This window comes from Branchiostoma belcheri, unplaced genomic scaffold (genome assembly GCF_001625305.1).
Source record: "Branchiostoma belcheri isolate BF01 breed outbred unplaced genomic scaffold, Haploidv18h27 scaffold53, whole genome shotgun sequence".
Lineage (NCBI taxonomy): Eukaryota > Metazoa > Chordata > Leptocardii > Amphioxiformes > Branchiostomatidae > Branchiostoma > Branchiostoma belcheri.
In genome coordinates this window covers 2,247,374-2,266,152 of record NW_017804165.1, presented here as the reverse complement: position 1 = coordinate 2,266,152, position 18,779 = coordinate 2,247,374, and the positions used below count along the sequence as shown (strand labels likewise).

General features: G+C 40.6%; 1 protein-coding gene across 1 annotated transcript in view; it reads right to left on the bottom strand.

Moving 5' to 3' along the window:
- LOC109480884 (lipoxygenase homology domain-containing protein 1-like) overlaps window positions 1-18,779 on the bottom strand; it is a 71,527-nt gene that overhangs the window by 8,343 nt on the left and 44,405 nt on the right. Inside the window, exons 23-61 of the mRNA XM_019783213.1 lie at window positions 18,637-18,723; window positions 18,106-18,238; window positions 17,609-17,760; window positions 16,890-17,047; window positions 16,641-16,696; window positions 16,426-16,473; window positions 16,232-16,243; window positions 15,453-15,623; window positions 14,476-14,639; window positions 13,983-14,202; window positions 13,542-13,775; window positions 13,187-13,321; window positions 12,774-12,937; window positions 12,485-12,571; window positions 12,072-12,204; window positions 11,633-11,787; window positions 11,079-11,292; window positions 10,835-10,909; window positions 10,376-10,545; window positions 10,018-10,104; window positions 9,700-9,832; window positions 9,155-9,309; window positions 8,877-8,955; window positions 8,613-8,747; window positions 8,050-8,249; window positions 7,840-7,926; window positions 7,534-7,663; window positions 7,176-7,330; window positions 6,879-6,957; window positions 6,547-6,729; window positions 5,002-5,162; window positions 4,788-4,868; window positions 4,414-4,546; window positions 4,030-4,190; window positions 3,619-3,767; window positions 3,233-3,291; window positions 3,060-3,113; window positions 2,572-2,735; window positions 2,340-2,426 (exon numbers count right to left, since the gene is read on the bottom strand). Of these exons, the coding sequence (XP_019638772.1) occupies window positions 2,340-2,426; window positions 2,572-2,735; window positions 3,060-3,113; window positions 3,233-3,291; window positions 3,619-3,767; window positions 4,030-4,190; window positions 4,414-4,546; window positions 4,788-4,868; window positions 5,002-5,162; window positions 6,547-6,729; window positions 6,879-6,957; window positions 7,176-7,330; window positions 7,534-7,663; window positions 7,840-7,926; window positions 8,050-8,249; window positions 8,613-8,747; window positions 8,877-8,955; window positions 9,155-9,309; window positions 9,700-9,832; window positions 10,018-10,104; window positions 10,376-10,545; window positions 10,835-10,909; window positions 11,079-11,292; window positions 11,633-11,787; window positions 12,072-12,204; window positions 12,485-12,571; window positions 12,774-12,937; window positions 13,187-13,321; window positions 13,542-13,775; window positions 13,983-14,202; window positions 14,476-14,639; window positions 15,453-15,623; window positions 16,232-16,243; window positions 16,426-16,473; window positions 16,641-16,696; window positions 16,890-17,047; window positions 17,609-17,760; window positions 18,106-18,238; window positions 18,637-18,723 (5,040 nt within the window). The remainder of the gene's footprint in view (window positions 1-2,339; window positions 2,427-2,571; window positions 2,736-3,059; window positions 3,114-3,232; window positions 3,292-3,618; window positions 3,768-4,029; window positions 4,191-4,413; window positions 4,547-4,787; window positions 4,869-5,001; window positions 5,163-6,546; window positions 6,730-6,878; window positions 6,958-7,175; window positions 7,331-7,533; window positions 7,664-7,839; window positions 7,927-8,049; window positions 8,250-8,612; window positions 8,748-8,876; window positions 8,956-9,154; window positions 9,310-9,699; window positions 9,833-10,017; window positions 10,105-10,375; window positions 10,546-10,834; window positions 10,910-11,078; window positions 11,293-11,632; window positions 11,788-12,071; window positions 12,205-12,484; window positions 12,572-12,773; window positions 12,938-13,186; window positions 13,322-13,541; window positions 13,776-13,982; window positions 14,203-14,475; window positions 14,640-15,452; window positions 15,624-16,231; window positions 16,244-16,425; window positions 16,474-16,640; window positions 16,697-16,889; window positions 17,048-17,608; window positions 17,761-18,105; window positions 18,239-18,636; window positions 18,724-18,779) is intronic.

The window sequence follows — 18,779 nt, the reverse complement described above, 5'->3', positions numbered from 1 at the left end:
CGAAGCTTGCAGCCATGTTAGTAATTTGCCAGAAATGCCATAGTGCTGGAGCTTATTCAGTAAGCGGCTGTGGGGGACCTTATCAAAAGCTTTACTGAAATCCAACACAATGGCGTCGACCTGCTTATTTAGGTCTAGAGTACTAGCCAAGTCATGGGTTGTCAAAAGTAGTTGACTCTCACATGATAGTCCTTTACGAAAACCGTGCTGTGTCGAAGATAATATATTATATTTGTCAAGGTGGCTCATGGTATGGCTATGTATAATATGTTCCAAAACTTTGCTACAAACTGAGGTGAGTGACACCGGCCTGTAGTTAACAGGTGAGGTTTTATCTCCCTTCTTAAAGATGGGGCTAATATTAGCGGCTCTCCAATCTGCTGGGACGTCGCCGGTGTCTAGTGACTGTGTAAAAATAACCTGTAACACAGGTGCAATTTGGGTTGCTGTGATTTTTAATAATCTTGGTGAGAGTCCATCTGGGCCCGAGGCCTTGTTTGGATTAAGCTTAGAAAGCTGTTTAGCGACACCATTCACCGATATGTAGAGAGGTGGTGCGTGCGGAGCCACAGGTCTCCCTAGGGATGGGATGTTGGTTAGGTCCTCCTCTGTGAAGACAGAACTAAACTGATCACCCAGGGCATCTACCTTCTCCTTTGGGTCTGAAGTAAGCACACCATGATGCCTCATGGCTGCAATATTGGTATTGTCGTGTTTTAGTGCTTTTATATAACTCCAGAATGCTTTAGGGTTGTCTTTAATGTTTTCTTCAAGGAAATTGGCGGTGTACTCTCTGTGGGCTTTTTTAACTCTTTGCTTGACCGCTTTTCTGCATGACTTGAATTTGGACCATGTTTCTTTTGAGTTAGTGCTCTTAGCTTTTGAATAGAGTTTGTCCCTTTTGCGCATCGCCCTTCTAATTTGGGGTGAAATCCACGGCTGGTTATGTAGGCATCTCGCCTTCTTCCTAGGAATGTGTTTGTTTGCTGTCGCTAGGATGTTTTCTTTAAAGTCTTCCCAGTTTTCCGAGGCTGTCCTTTTATTAGCTCTTTTTAGAAAGTTATTACTATAGGTTTCCATGTCCTTCTGGAGTTGCTCCAAATTCCCCTTTCTCCACTGGTAGACTAGTCTGCCATGTTTGAGCACTTTTTGTGCCTTGGTATGCACATCAATTATTGGAATGTCGTGATCACTTAGACCAGGAACAATTTTGCTTTTTTCTACTAGAGTGGGATTAGAAGTGAAAAACAAGTCTAGAATATTTGCGGTATGTTCCGTACGATGTGTGGGTTCATTAATAATTTGCTCCAGTCCTACATCATTAACCAAGTTAATATATTTATTGGTGAGGTTGGTGACTACACTTGAGGAATTACTGGTTATGTCCATACCCCAAGTTGCAGTCGGTAGGTTAAGGTCACCTGCTAACCATATATGTGGGTTACCAGGCTTCCTTCGTATGTTTGTAAGGGACTGTTCCAGTGCTTGGTAGTCATCTAGACCAGCTGATGGAGGACGGTAATAGGCTCCAATGTACATCGACTTACTGTGGACTAAGTCAATCTTGACCCAAGTTAATTCATTTGTGGTACTGAGTTCGGGATGATGAGTGGCTATAAGATCATTCTTGGTGGCGACAAAGACCCCTCCACCGCGGCCTTCTCTATCTTTCCTATGTGCCGTATATGAGGGTGGAAAAATCTCACTGTTACTTATTGATGAGTCTAGCCAAGATTCGGTTCCTATAATAATGTCAGGGTCCACCGTATCACAGAAGACCTGAAATTCTGCGGTCTTGTTTCGTATTGACTGAAAGTTAACAACTGCAGCTCTGAGGGGTTTACCTCGTGATCGGTCCCTCGGTGGGTGGTTAGGGACTTGGCTAGTCGGGGTAGATGAGGCTACAGGTGAGCCTACAGAACTCCCTGAACAGGAGCAGGGGCTAGAGTCAGGTGTCGGAAAAGCAAAACAGTTTGAGGTTTCAAATATAGTAGAATCAAACAAGTTGGAGCCAAGGTTAGGGAGACCGCAACTACAACAGATCCATGATATGTTAGGGCGATTAATAGCGTTATACACTGGTGTCGACATGCCCATACAGAATACACATATCCTATGTATTCAAAGGTCTGTAAACTGATTGGTTGAGGTCCATAACAGTGTAGCAAATAACTTTGGCTATGAGCAAGTCTAACTGTTATACACAAAAGGTGTCCAACACAAACTGTGGCATTTCTTGGCTTATTGATGATACTCAATCGTTTGTAGGACCTGGTCAATGTAGCATCTATAACTCAAATGCCTTAACAAATACATGTATCATATATACCAATGCATACCTTTTCCAGGAACCAGCCAGGGTACTCCTTTGTGTTGTCATGCCCAATCCTGATCTTGTAAATGTCCCCGATGGATCCCACATTGACCTGAGTTCAACAGGACAAGTCAGTAAGCATGTGGTGGTACTGATGATAGACGTCTTCTCTGGTTCATAATAATTCTATAATACACAGACTTCTACAAAAGACATATTGTTCCCCCCCACATGATGTGTGAAAAGTTGTTGCTGACCTTGAACTCGCTGGTCCGTCCTGAGGAGAAACAGTCCTGGTCTCCGTTCTGCAGAGTGAGCAGCCCGCTGTCTCCCCTGTCTCCGTACACTGTCAGGTGCACCTGGGCGTGTGTGCCCGCGTTGGCGTGCTCGTTGGTCGTGCACCACACTTGCCACTCTCCCTCTGTAATATAACACAAGAAACTGGACTCTTCCACTAATATGAACTGAGAGCATTACTACGTAATAATGAATGTAGGCTGCGCAAAAAAATGGATAATGGATAAAAAATGACAATGGATAACACTGCCAATACCCCTCACCTGATTTATCTTTTTCTTTCACATCATTCAAGTTACAATGGCATGGTTAATGTTATGTGGTGTCACAGTAAGTCTGAATCATTTTGCTTCCTTAAGAGCACCTTGGTTTGAGGAATGCTTGTAGCACACCTTCATAGCTTATATAATATTCTATAGAAAATTGCAAACAAAAAAATTAAACTTACGAGTTTGAATCTCCTCTTTGTCTCTTCTGTCTGATGGAGTGCAGTCTACCACTTCTGTAAAACACAGCATCAGCATAAAACAATTGGCAAACACAAGATCTTTTACAGTAAGTCTTGATAGAAAAAAATGTTACTCAACAAATTATGCCAAGACAGTATGTTTGTCTACACACCAGACATTGTGAGTTCCTGCTCTGCTTCGTCCTGTGGTCGGTCATGATCACCGATGAACCTGTGGAAACCAGTCAACATGAACATGAAGTAGGAGTAGATACAACAGTTCATCAGAACTGCTGCTGCTTTTAAAGATTTGTTCATCAACATTTAACAGGATAGGTGATTTACATTATGTCTGTGAAGTGCAAGATTGCTTGTGTATGGTTGTAGACATGATTACATTGTGAGTTCTCATTATAAGGTTAACATATTACGTACAACGTCTCAAAGAAACTGGATAGAGATTAGGTTTGTGCATTCTTCTAAATGTATAGCCTGACCAGAGAAACAACAGGGATTAGTATATTGGGTAATTTGCTGTATAATCTCCATACAGACTTACCCTTCATGTAGGAACACCGTTTCTGTTTTAGCAAAGTCTCCTTCCTTCACCACCACTTTGGTGATATACAGAGGGTAGGACGGGCCTTTTCTCAACACAACTCTGTGCAGTTTTCCTAAAGACACAGCCTCCAAGTGATGGACATCAACCTGCAATCATGGATTGTTAGCATTCAGAATTATACCATACTGTGAAATCTAGAGACTCACAAACATCTAAGATCTTTTAAAGTTATATTAGATTTGTAAGTTTAAACAATAATAAACAAACATAGATAAATAATGATAAGCTATATGAATTGTTTGTAAAACAAGGCAAAAAAAATTAAGATGAAAGAAAAGACAAATGAGGGAATGAAAACTAGGAGGAACTCAAGACATAAAAATTAAATAAAACTGAAACATCACTGACCTTCAAACTGTCATCATTTTGTCCACTGACCTCCGGCTGTGCCAGAAGTGGTCTCACACCAGTGTCTCCCCTCTCACCAACTAAGTTGATGCTGAGCAGAGGTCCCCCACCAGAGTTCCCCTCACAATGTTTGGAGATGACGCTAACATTGTAGTTCACCACTGTGGGACAAAAGTGTAACACAAGATTTTAGCAGTAGACTTACACTACTTATACACAAGATACAAGAAATGCATCAAGCCAGCAATATTTGTACACTTTGTGTTAACACAGACTTAAAGGCCACTGCAGTCTATGAGCAGGTGGTATAATGTAGACCTTTTCTTAGCAGGGATTAAACAATAAGGAAATTATATCTAGAAACATTCATTTCTTTCCACTCACATGGCAGTATGTCCTTCCCCGGTCGGATAGCCGGCAGCTCCCTGACCATGGAACCTTCCTGTCCTTCAGACACCAGGCGACAGTCAAAGTCAAACTTCAGCTCCTCGTTAGTGTGCATGTCCAGCAGTTTCACCTGGGAGCAAAGAAGAAAATTAGCCTGGACGACACTATTCTTCAGTCACTATTCATCATGCCATAGATGAGACTAACATTTCTCCTACTGTGGTAGCCTTACACAGCAGACAGATCTGTGTTAGTTTTATAACAGTACAAGTAACTGTAAAAGTTACAGTAGCCTACATGCACATTAACAAAATGTAATAATCCTAATAAACTTCAAGAAGTCAAAATAACCAACAACCTGCCACACTCACCTGTTGAAGATGCCAGGATGTCTTCCCATCATGCCACACTCGAAGCTTATAGATTTCTCCCAAATCCTTCCCAAGATGTAACTGCGTAAAAGGAATGTGAGAAAATGGTTACACTGGCAAGGCTCTACACAACATCTCATCATGAACAAAATAGCACATTCGGGAGACATCCCTGTTTATGTTCAGAACAACACATAAACAGACTTCCACTTACATCAAACTCATCCATTTGTCCCTGCTGGAAGTTCTTGTCACTGTTGTTGAGCAGTATGTCGTCAGAAACCCTGTTTTCTCCAAACACTTTGATGTAGACTTTAGAGTCAGTCCCTGCAGCTGGGACATTACTGGTGGTCACCCAGCACTTCCACTCTCCCTCTGAGGAGTGGGCAAAGTGCAGCAACTATTGTTAGACTTGTAACTTACATGTATGGGTGTTAAAGAAAATGGGAAAGTGTGTTCAAAGTAAGGATGAAAATAGACTATCCAAAAACTTGGTCGAACATTTGGAATTCAACACGTCAAATATTCGTAACCTGGGAAAAGGTCCAATAACATTTCAAAGAAAATTGAAGTACATGAATACGTTATGCATTACTTGAGTTATGTTAGGCAAGCAGACTCAGTCTGTTAATCATGAAAATTTTACATATTCTACTGTGCATGATAGTTATTAGCCTAAGGGTTAAAATGTAGCTTCTTCATGGTTATATTGCACTGTGCAACAACATGCATTATGTCATCTCAATCAACCTGATGCTCACTGGTGCAGTGTGAGTTTGTGCCAGAGGTATTAATAATGATTTGCAACAGAATATAACATCTTTTATAAACAAAACAAAAAGAACAAAACACTGTGACAGCTAATATAGCCAAGCCCAACCAACACGTGAACCATCCAACTGAAATAAAATTAGGAGAATTGTTGATTAATAATAACAAAATAAAATGTAAACTTGTCAATGCTGCTGGAGTCCTATACCTTATGTACATTTAACAGCAGCCACTTGTGAGTCTTGGTTTGCATGCACTGCCCCTGTCTTAGCCGGCTGACTTGCCACTGTGTACAGCTTTGTATTGCACTGTGCCCTTAAATTATCTCTTAACAATGGACTTTCTATCAGGAATCCTTTCTTGCCAGTTCTGTTGTGTATCATATTAGTATATATTACAGCCTTCTGTTATCAAGTGTGCAGCATCATCAGATGAAGTTTGAAGGTCTAGTAACTGATAACAGATTTACCATTAACTTTTTATGTCTCCACATTTATATTAAGAATACCTGCTATTCTTAATGTTGTATAATGTCTTAATTAAGTTACTATTTGTTACAATCATCTTTTAATAAGACGGTCAATGATAATTGTCAACATTAGCTTGGCAACCAAGTATCTTCTGATATAAAAATACATATATGTAGTTGGAGTGTACAATACGTCACGTAATAATATGTCTTATGTTAATCAGAATTTCTTGTATCTCTCTTTAGATCTATTTTGTATTGTACAATTTCTATCCTAAAGGCCTGAAATGGGAAAAAAGAGTGAGTTGACAAAGGATTGCAGATGAATCTAACATTATAAAACAATAGCAATGAGGAAAGAGAAGTAAATTTTCACCAATAACTTGTTGAAAGGGAATAATAAATATGTCAAGAAAAATACTAAAGTTAAATTTAATATTATAGGCTTATAACGTGTGATAGATGATGTAGGCCTTAATAATATTTCTCTCCAGAAGACTCCAGAGAACATGATATTACCTGTGACGGAGTCCTTTTCCCTTGTGTTGTCGTCATCGTTGACCTCTCCCAGCAGACGCAGGGTGCGGACAGTCTTGCCGTCCTCCATGCTGCTGTCCAGCCACCTGGAGCAGGGGAAGATGTACTCTGACGTCGCTTCTGCCGACTCCTTCAAGGTCACCTTGTCCAGGAACCAACCCGCACCTGGTGGACAAACAACAAAGCTGTCAACTAAACTACAAGTAAAAATACATTGTATATTCGCAAAGAAATATGATGATGATGATACTTAAAATTGTTTAGTTGATGTTGTTCAGAACATTTAGCAGATACTATGGAACATCTGTACTTACCTCTCCCCAGGTTGTCGTGACCAATGTTGATGTACTTTGGTTTCCCCACATCCAGAGCAGTTACATGGAATACATCAACCTGTGCCAGAAGAAAACAGCTTAGACTTTCACATAATTATGTACATGTAATATATGCAGTTCATTAAAACTATATCGTACTGAGTGAATACATAGTATTACAGGTATTTCTCCGACTCTGGGTTTCATAGCTTGTTGAAAGAAGAAAAAGGGAACATATAATAGGGACATCTTGAAAAGGCACCAAAGACAGCCATATGATAATGTCTACACAATTACCTGGCCCTGCTGGAACTTGTCTGTGTTGTTGATGGAGTGTGTGAGGATCCGTCTCCCTGTGTCACCATGGTCTCCAAATATGGTGAAGTACACCCTGGCCTCCGTACCACCCGCAGGTACATCTCCCGTGTACACGGAAACCTCGTATGTCCTCTCTGAACAATAGACAGCAGCAAAGTTGTGATGTCAAACAATTATGCTTCTTAGAAAGTGGCAAATGTAGCACAAATGTAGTGTACTTGTCTGTGAAACCTTCAGAAGATGTTCCTGTGTCATCAGGAATATCTACTCTATGGTAAACAGTAACTACAATAAGAGTTATACAATTGCAACTATCACAAGCAGAAGAAAAGTTAACCTTGTAGAGGAGGAATGTCTGGCCTGATAGCAGGGAGCTCGATTGTGGCACCTTGTTCACTCTGGTCAGACAGCCATGTGTGCGGGGTGAACAGGAACTCTTGTCTCGTGTGGCAGTCCTTCATCTTTATCTGTAAGTCAGCAGTCAAACATGAAATTAGTTTTCACTGTAGATGCTCTACTTAAATCAAATGGATCAATTATGTACTCAGCACACTCAAATATACAGACACACTATAAGGCAAAGTGTGATGTTATTCAAGAAAACAACTTATTGTGCAAAAAAAGTGTGTAAATTTAAACATACCTTTTCAATGAACCAGGCTTCTTTTGTCCCTGTACCATCATGGCTCAGCCTAATCTTGTAGATTTCTCCTATGTCACCTACATTAATCTGGCATGGGCAACAACAAAAAAAGATTTTCAGTATACATGTACATTGCATTTTGAAAAACAAAAGTTTTTCAAAATTCTTCTGAATATTACAGATCAGGTCTCACATGACAGAATCGCTCACCTCAAGCTTGTGTGTTGTCCCTGCCTGGAATTTCTTGTTTAATGTGATAGGCTCAGTGTTACCCTGTTCTCCGTACACAACCAGCTGCACCTTGGCTGTCGTCCCACAGTCCTGGTCAGACCCTGTGGTTACCCAGACATCCCAGCTACCCTGAGAGGTTTCCTCCTTCTGCTGTGTGTTGGGAGAGGCTGGCTGAACAACTGGAAAAGGCCAAAAGGGAATTGTCCATGCTTAAACTTCTCACAGCATAGAGATTGCATCAAAAGTTGACTTAACATTCTTGAAGTGATACATGACACATATTGTTCTATAAAAAAAGGATGCATACCTGATTTAACAGTGGTATGAGGGACTGTGAAAACTTCTAATTTCTTCACTACTGACATTTAAATGACTGATGTGCCATCTACTTTTTGTAATTTTAATACCAAAATGCAGTTGCTATATCTAGTAATTCTATATTTGCATGCCTGAAAAATAGTAGCTACTAGTAATAATCATCATATCCATGTAACGTTAATCTGTTATCTGACATGATGTATAAAACTAATAAATGGCCTTACCCTCCAGAGGGATCTCTCTTTCCAGCCTGCCATCTTCCTTCTGTGAATCCAGCCAGCACTCTGTGGTGAAGACTGCCTCAGCCGGCGCATACTCATTTTCCTTCACTACAACCTTACTCACAAACCAGCCTTCTCCTGTTAAAAAATACATCCCAGACATTACTCACAGGAAGACAGGAATTTCACAAGATACAAATACCTCAACTGTAGCAGCACGGTGGTATAATAAAGACATTCTAAAGATAGAAGTATTTCTATGCATACCAGGTTTGTCAGCATCGTGTCCAATCTTCAGGACCTCAATGTCTCCAACTGACACTGCCTCCATCATGAAGACATCCACCTGTTATGTACAAATCACAGAAAAATCAACATTACAGGCAAACAGCAGCATTCAGAAGTTCAAGTGTAATTAAGCAAATAAAACATTATGCAGAATGTAGGGTACAACGTCCACAGCAAGCCTTATTAGGAGGGTATTAGGAAAAAATTATATCTTGTTGATTTTATGTGCTACTATGGTTGAACAGAAACATACAAACCTGTTTTCTCAGAAAAGGAACAGCATTTGTGAGGGACTTGTGTAGATGTCTTTTGCCTGTGTCTCCCTTGTTGCCATAGATACAGACATAAACATTCCCAGCAGTCTCTGCTCCCTCCACATCCCCAGTGTGCACCATGATGTAGTACTGCAAAACTGAAGGGGAAAAAGAAGAGAAAGATTTATATTTCTTATCCTGACTACTCTCATGGTTGCAGGTGAAACATGAATGAAGCAAGTTTTGTTCCCACAACAAATTATTCTCTTGTCCATACATGAAAATTAATTGGATAGCTGGAAATAAAAAACAAGCACATTTTCAGCACCACGGACAGCAGAAGCCACCCATTTGAAGTGGATTTTAACTGATCTATAAAAGGTATCAGACACACCTACTCCTAGTGAATGGAATATACCTTTAAAGCTTTTTCCATTAGGCTTTAGCTGCATAAAGGTAAATCATCCCAACTTTCACAGTCAAAGAAAATCTGATCTAAACATAATTTTTTTCTTTACGACTGACATAAACGACAAAGTGAGACTGACCAGGCAGTGGCATTTTGCCGGCTCTGAGTACAGGGACTTCCTTCTGCAGACTGCCGGTGTCGGGGTCGTCACTCAGCTGGCAGTCAAAGTGGAACGTCAGGTCCTCACCTGTGTCCTGGTCACGTAGGAGCACCTGGTACAGGTGGGAACAATACTGTGAGCAGGTGCATGCATTTGATCTAATTACTGTTGGTGCCATTCGTACACATGCTGTATTGAAAGCATGTCATAGTAGAGAGATAAAGTAGAGGTCTGAAGGCACCTACACAAAGCTATTCTCCAATTTTAAAGAAAGAGGACATAGTGAATACAACTTACTGAGTCTATATGCCATGTGGTTGGCTTGCTTTCTGGTTCCAACTCCAGACGGATTTTAGTCAGCTCTCCAATCTCACCAGCCTTGATCTGCCAGCAAAACAATACAGTCAGTTCAATTCAGGAAAGCAATTCAATCAAGTTTTCCATCTTATTCTAAGAAAAAGGGAATCATATGTCATTGACAGTTTTAACTACGTCATGGTATTATATATTATCTATCAGAAACATGGCACATTGTGCACCAAACACTTGAGTATCCTCTGATTATCCAATGCTACAATTTTATAACATTGCTAGATTAACTGCTTCTTTCACAAATTTAATTACATGTACTAAAACAGAAGAATGGTAAACTCACATCAAACACGGCTTCCTTCCCAGGCTCGCTGTACTTGCCGTTGTCCTGGTCTGTGCCCAGGTTGATGGGACCAGAGTTCCCAGTCTCCCCATACACAGTCAGCCAAACCTTAGCCTTGGTCCCTGCACCCACACTGTCACTGGTCCGCAGGTACACTGTGAAGTTTCCATCTGTGATGCATGGGGAAATTGTGGATATTAAGTACATTTATTTATAAGGGCTTGATACTTGACTAACGTTTCTTGATATTCCTGTAGCTTGACTGTTACAATTAATGGCTATATGTAGATTCAGTGTATTCATGGACACTGTAAGACATACCAGTGCTAGTGTGTATTGAACTAGGTTGCAGGAAATGGTTAATTAATTTAAGTCATATTATTCAGTATTCAACTTCTTAGATATAGCTGTATCTGCTAGAGGACTCAGTACATGCATACAGGTAGCTCAGATACGTACTGGACTTTTTGTCTTCATTTTCCTCTGAGCTGCGCAGGCGCTCTAGTTCTTCTGTAGCTTCCACTGGACGCAGCCCTGTTGTGAGATGAAAAAAAAAACAAGATCGTCATACACCAATCTGAGTAAGATATCTGTACCATTACCAAGTTAATGCTAAAAGACATGAAGAGCAAAATAAGGCAGAGATGTTTGAAGAGCATTCCCCCAGCCTGGTAATTCAGAATGGGAGAGAAAAAAAGGTTACCTAATAGTGAGAGCTCTCTCTCCGTACAGCTGTCCTCCATGTGATCATCCAGCCAGTGGCCACATGGGAAGAACCACTCCGACACAGCTGATTCCCCCTCATGTACCGTCACAGCGTCTACGTACAGCCCGGCGCCGTATCCTACCCCATCATGTCCGATGACAACCTTGCTGAGTTGGCCCAGTGAAACAGCCTCCATCAAGAACGTGTCCACCTGGAACCAATGAGGCATAGATTTTCTCAAAAACACTGTTCTTCTATAATCAACAAATAACACCAACAAGCTGAATACTGTGTTGACTGTATCTATTGCTTGCATTTAGTGTTGTATTACCGGTATATGTTTTATAACTACAAGAGTATTGTACCTGCACAACATCAGTTAAATCTGCTGTATTGTGCATGTGTTGCACAGTGTAGTGCTGTTGCAAGAAATTTGAAATGACTGTAAAAAGGAGAAACATTGAGTCTGCTGCCTAACCTCATAACCAATAGCCAAATGGTTACTTTAATGCGCTTATAAGGCTAAGGAGTATCCCATGGGAATACCCTACCTGATTTTTGCCAAATTTAACTGCATTAGTGGTAGAGTGGAAGAGCCTCCTCCTCCCTGAGTCTCCCCTCTCCCCATACAGGGTGATGAAGACGTTAGCATCAGTGTGGGCTCCCCAGTGGTCTCCAGTGTACACTGATACATAGTACTGCAACACTGCAAAGAGGAAAAAAAATATATAATACAGACCAAGCACAAAAACACATGGGTCTTTCTTATCTGTAACACAAGTGTCTCTGGACCTTTCTTCTGTTGTTGTTGCCTCCATCCATCATTTTGGCAGGTTAAATTCTGAAGATATGCTCTAATGTTTACAATACTTTCAATACAAAATCCTTCTCATACAAGTAAAGCCCAAAACATTCATCCATTCCACAAGTTTAAAGTCTTCTTACAGTTGAACCCAAACATTATGTAAAGATGAAAGAACTCCACTTTACCTGGTAGTACACTGTGACTATCCTTTGCGATGGCCATCTCCCTGACAATGTCATAGTCATCCTCGCTTCGTGAGAGCCAACGGTCAAACTTGAACAGGAACTCTTCTCCAGAAGACAGAGCCTGCAGCTTCACCTGTCAGTGAGAGGGAGAATTCATTTTTAATTACCTTTCCACAACATAAGCATCAGTTGCAACAATGTACAAAGAGTGAAAAGTTGAAGCTATGCTTTTATCTATATAGGCAGAGAAGCTTTGGCGACATTAGTTAAAATTGTGTCTATGGGCTGAAACTTAAGTCACATATCCTGATACATGTATTTTCTGACACATTTTACATGTTGACCTATTGAGGAATACAAAATCAGAGATTAAAGATGTGACAAGAAGAACTGAGAGATGTTGTACTACTTGCCTGTTGTAGGTGCCAGCCTTCCCACTTGTCTTCATCTTCATATCCCACCCTGATTTTGTAGATGTCTCCTAAGTCAGCTGTAGAGATCTGTTATGCACAAAAAACATTAGTTGACCTGCCAGTCTTTGATACCAAAGATACACTGTGTTTATGTTTATTCATTGATGAATTGAATCTACTTTCCTAACATTTTCTTAAAAATGAAGCAAAAGAACACAGTATAAAGAAAGGAATGAAAAATTAGACTTGCACTTTTTGCTCAATGAATGAAATTTTAACATAACCTCACCTGAAACTCATCAGTTGCTCCTGGTTCAAAGCACTTGGTCTCCTCATTAGCCAGAACAAGCTCCTCTGACTTCCCTTTATCACCATAGATGACCAGTGTAGCCTGGGACCCATGGGTGGACCTGGAGTCAGTAGCTGTGGTCACCCAAACCTTCCAGTCCTCACCTACACAGGCACAACCCCAATAAGCATTGCAACGTTCAGGCTGTGGCAGGATAATACTCACTATTCAACAATGCCAAGCCTGGTCCAAATTTCTACAATCATATCAAGTTTTCTTGTTTTTAAATTATAGATAGAAATGGCATGCATACAACAGACAGAGACACAAATTTCCTCAATACGCATGGGTATAGGATACCTGGTTAACAAAAACACTGGCAGGCAAGATTATAATGCCATCAAATCACATACCATCCAGGCTGAGCTCCCTCTCTGTCTGCCCATCTCCCTTGTCCTTGTGCAGCCACTGGTTACAGATGAACACGTGTTCCCTGTCAGACTCTGCCGACTCCATAATCACCACTTTATCCAGGAACACCCCATCTCCTGAGGAGAGGAGACACACATGTAATGACTACATCTGCAGGGTTTGTGCACCCAGCAGGGTTTTCAGCACCAAGGACAGGGACTGCGTTTGAAAAATTACAAAGACAAGCTTACAGATTATTATAGCAGTAGCTTTGAAAGACTTCCTGTAAATATCAAATGCCACTTTTTCCAAAAGAAGACAATTTGAACTCCATGAAGTTTTACTGCCTCTTCTCACCTGACTCATTTTCCAGTGCTATGACAACTTTCTTCAGACGGTCCAGTGACACGGCCTCTACTGCAAACAGGTCCATCTGTCCTGGCTGGAACTTGGCCTGGGTGTGGTTCAGTGGCTTGTGGAGCAGGCGGCACCCGGTGTCCCCTCTACTCCCGTGGATGGTGATGCACAGGTTGGATGTAAAGCTGGCATCTGATTCTGCACCTGTGTATACTGCTACCTGATATGTCAGGACTGCAAAAGGAAATGAGGAGGAATTTTTAGACTTTTTAGGTCTTCAATACCCAAATGTTTTGGATTGTAGACTTGCAAGATTGACTTATTAAGGGGGTAAGAAATAGGAAACCCTAAGTACCAGTACTAATATTGAAAAAAAGGAAAGTAGATATGACAAGCAACAAACAAACAAATCAAAGTTTGACAACATGACTGCCTCCTCACCTGGCAATGGTTCGACCCCTGGTTTGATGACTGGCAGCTCTCTCCAGACATCTCCATCATCACGTGAGCGAGACAACCAGCGGTTAAACACAAAGTTCAACACTTGGTAGTCATTCAGATCCTTCATCTTCAGTCTCTCCAGATACCAGTCAGGCTTCTCCCCTTCATTGTTGTGCCCTATCCGGACCTTATAGATGTCACCAACACCTTTCACATTCACCTGGCAAAATGTAGACAGCATTGCATGAAAATCTATTACTACTTACATTAGCATTGGCATTGGTATTGGCATTGAGGTTCAAGCTCCCCAAATAATGCTTGACTTCCTACTCTACTGAAAGCTTAGAAGAGACAATATCTCTAATATAGTGATTAAGTGAATGACAAATTACATGTACGACCTTAGATAACAGAATACGTGACACTGTACAATGCAAAATACTACACTATATAGAGTAACAATTGGTTTGCATAGATTAAATCTTAGGCCTACCTTGAATTTATCAGCAGTGTGCTGTTGGAACAGGCCGTCCTTCCCCAGCCCCAGCTGGATGGGCTCGGAGCACTTCTGGTCTCCGTACACAAACAGGGTGACTTCTGCATCTGTCCCAGCATCCTCCATGCTCCCAGTGGACACATACACCTTCCAGTCACCCTCTGGAGGAAAAATAATGTTGAAATTATAGCAAAAGATATGCTATATAGTATTTCACATTGTTGATTTGACAAAAAAAAACAGATAACAAATTGAAACATATAATAACACCAAACATAAACTTCATATGAAATGAATTCAATATATGCATGGTAGTGTCATTTTTGCTGTATCAGTGCATTTGTTACTAAAGGAAATAAAGGAAATCATTATTATTTTCATGCAAGATTGACTTGATGCATGATTTGAGTTAAAACCATGGCTGATCAAGGGTGGAAGGATGGCAGATGGGCATGTAAATTTTACATTATGCAGTCAGAGTCTGGGCAACATATGCAAAGGAAACAATGAAGCGTTGGCTATAGGGCCAGAAAAGCCATGATGATATGTGACTCCTAATAGGTTTCCATTTCTTACAGAATAATACAGATAGGAGGAAGCCATGACATCATGTTGTAGCACAATCAAATTTGGGCATATAATGCTTTAACATAATATTATGTTAAGTGCCGTAGCTAACATTTATGATATCAACTCCAATACTGTTAGCTTTTGAAGTATTATTTGGACATCAGGCTTATTCAGGATATATATTATTATATTGAGACAAATAGAAATGTGGCTAAAACGTGCACCAGTGCAGGAGATACATGTAGTTCACCATACTTTGTACTAAACAGCAGCAAAAGACACTATGTGGTGCACTTGTGAGAAGGAAAACGATTGGCTGAAATTTTACAAACAAAAATAACACCAAGAACTGAACAGTTGTGAGGAAGACTACATTTTTCTTGTAAAACTATCATAATACATACGCTCTGGCTCTGTTTCTGACAGGGAGTCTGTGTTGGTTTCTGGTTCAGGACCGCGTTCTGAGTCAGACTCCGCAGCAAAATCACTGTCACCATCACCATACTGCTGACCAGGGCTACTCAATTCCTTCACCGACTTTTGTAACACGACCTCAACTATCTTTTTGGCTTGCTCTTCAATGGCACACACAGACAGGCAGGCAGGCAAGGTGGAGAGAAGCATGGAGATGTTAGTAATATGTAAGCACAGACTTGCAGTATGTTGGTTAATGTTAGGAATGTCAATTAGTGGAATGTTAGACAGACTAAACTAAGAACTTTCATGCATCTAGCACCCCATAACAGCTTGAATATAGTTCTGGCGTTGTTTTGAGACTAATTTCCTGTAAGAAAATGTAACTGCCTAGTATTGAACATGTTTTCTCTAAGGGAAGCATGCATGCATGCCAACTAGTACATGTATGTTCTGAATAAATCATGCTTCCAGAACCTTTCAGCTTAGGCATGCCAAAACATGTCCCAAGGACATTCAAAATGTCATGTAAGCGTGCAATTTTTTTTCTACGATGCTAATCTAATGTAGCTTGGGTGGTGCCCTAATGTTTAGTTTATGCCTGGGCTCCTATACCCCACTCTCCCCACTACAAGCTTGGGACTATAGGAGCCAAGGCACAGACTCACTAGCTGTGAGATGGTATTGAGGCTAAAGCTACTGGCTATAATCTGCTGGCAAGAAGGTGCTTTTAATGTAAAGGAGTGGTGATGCTGTGCATTAGCCTTACCTTCCAGTTCAGCTGGGTGTTTGCGCAGGGAGCAACAACACAGAATGGTGGAGAGACAGACACAGTGTTAGTCACATGGGCACACATGGAGAAAAGAATGAATGCCAACATCTCATGACAGGGGGTAGTAAAGACATGGTGCTAGTACATGTGAAATGATAGTTTTAATGTTCGGTTGTTGTATCCAATCCTACCTTCAAAGCTTTCCTCAGCTGCTGACTCTGATGGCACAGGTCTCTCTTCTGCAAAGAAAAGGATCAAGTACCGCATGTTATTTTGAAATAACCACTGAACTGCTACTTATAAGTGAAGTGTAATTTGAGGTTGATGGAGGAGGAATATGGTTATGAAATAATGATAATATTGAGACTGTTTACTGTGATGACATGAGAGGGTTGTCCTAATTTACCTTTAAGAGGTAGAGTCCTCACCAGCTGACCATCTGCTCTCTTTTCTTCTGGGTGTCTGATGAAAGAAAATGAAAATGATCCCTTCGGATGAACTGAAACACCTCATAGTCTATGCTTTTGCACCTCAATCAAAAATCCTAGACAGGGCCTCTTTAAAACAGATCAATCAATCTGACAACTGGAAAGCTATGGTAACAAATTAAAGCAAAACTAAAAGAAAATTTCACTACAAGTTTATCTTATCTCACCTCTCGTATGGGAAGATCCATTCAGTCCTGGCACCCTCGGACTCCCTGACGATGATGTGCTGACAGTACCAGCCTGTATCCGACCTGCCTGAATCACACCTCAGGACCACGGACTTCAGCGCTCCCAGGGACACGGCCTCAATCTCAAACACATCAACCTGCAACACACACACAACAGTACAGACTTTCTTAATACAACTTTTTCTTCACGAAGGACAACTTCAATATCAATGAGCACTTGACATAAAGACATTAATGATTTTTCCATGGTATTCAAATCATATTTACCAACATCCCCTCTTGTTAGTCCTTTGGAATCAAATTACCAACATCCTACTGCTACAAAAAATCCCAGGTCTGTAAAGCATTTGTCACACATGTCACAAATGTTGGGGACTTTTGATGGTGTTTGATCAATCATGTCATAGCCTGGTTACCAAACCTATTATAGCTCCCAAGTCCTACATCCTCTCCACAAATTTGGACTTAGGAGCTATAATAGGTTTGGTAACCTTTGCGGAGAGGATGTAGGACTTGGGAGCTATAAGAGGTTTGGTAACCGGGCTAATCATGTCATAGACATTGAAATAGACACTTCTGCTGCTCAACTTACTTGTCTTAAGAAAATAAATCCTTACAACTGAAAATAAAATGAAGTAAGGGAGAAGCCAATCATATTGGAAAAGAGGTGAGTAGATGCTGTCCCAAGTTTAGCCTACCTGGCCTGGCTGGAACTTTTTCTCCTGAGTAGAGTTCATCAGCAGTCGCTCCCCTGTGTCGCCCCTCTCTCCCACTATGTTCATGTAGATGTCTCCTTCTGTAAAGGCCTCCTCTATGTCGCCGGTGTACACTTGGACATAGTACCGAAGAACTACAGAAAAAATAACATGAAGGATAATTATGGTTAACTTACAATGTAGTTCTACCATTTTTGTACAAAATCTTATCTTGAATTCTGGTTAGCTTTATCATTTAGCCAGTATCAACTTTTGTCCCCAAAAAAGTCTACTGATGATAAAATGTAATGCCCTATTATCCAGTTTTCTGTTTTTCACATTGTATATTACATGTGTTGTAATAGGCTTAGGTAGGTACATATTATTTTTAGATGCCTAACACACATTAAGTGCTTCCTAGATAACCATTTTTGATCCATGTGCTTGTTGTTAGGTACCTTAAAATGCAAGGGACAAGTTCTGATAAAGAAATAGCATACCTGGGAGGGTGTTCTTTCCTGGCTGGACGACTGGAAGCTCTCTCATGATGTCCCCGTCCTCTTTGTTACGGGACAGCCAGCGGTGGAACTTAAACACCAGCTCCTCATCGCCATTCAGGTCCTTCATGTGTACCTGCATGGGACAGTCATCAGAAGGAGTTTAACTTAATATAAACATAACTAGAAAGGCAATATTTGCAAACACATTCATATATATGGTGACAGGAGTCTAAATCCCTCCTGCCATAAAATTGCAACATGATGTAACCCAACACCAGTTACCATGGTGACAGATGTCTGGTTCAGGTCATTGACCATATTTGTTTGTAACAGAAGAATAAGAATAAGAGGTGGAAACTGAGTAAAAACAATATTTTCCTTTGGTAAAGATAATAATGATAAACCAAGATTTTCAACATCAAATTATATTTAGTTTTTAGTATTGGTGTACATCCTTGAATAACACTCACTGACGTGACAATTGATCTCTCAAGGAACTTAAAAGTTAATGATGATAAACCTGTGCTGTACCTTGCCAAGATACCAGTCTGGCTTGTCTCCAGTGTTGTCATGACTGACACGGACCTTGTAGATTTCTCCTACATCAGACAGGTTAACCTGGGAGAAGCACAAGATTACCATATATTAACACAGAGCTGAAAAACAGTGCTCAT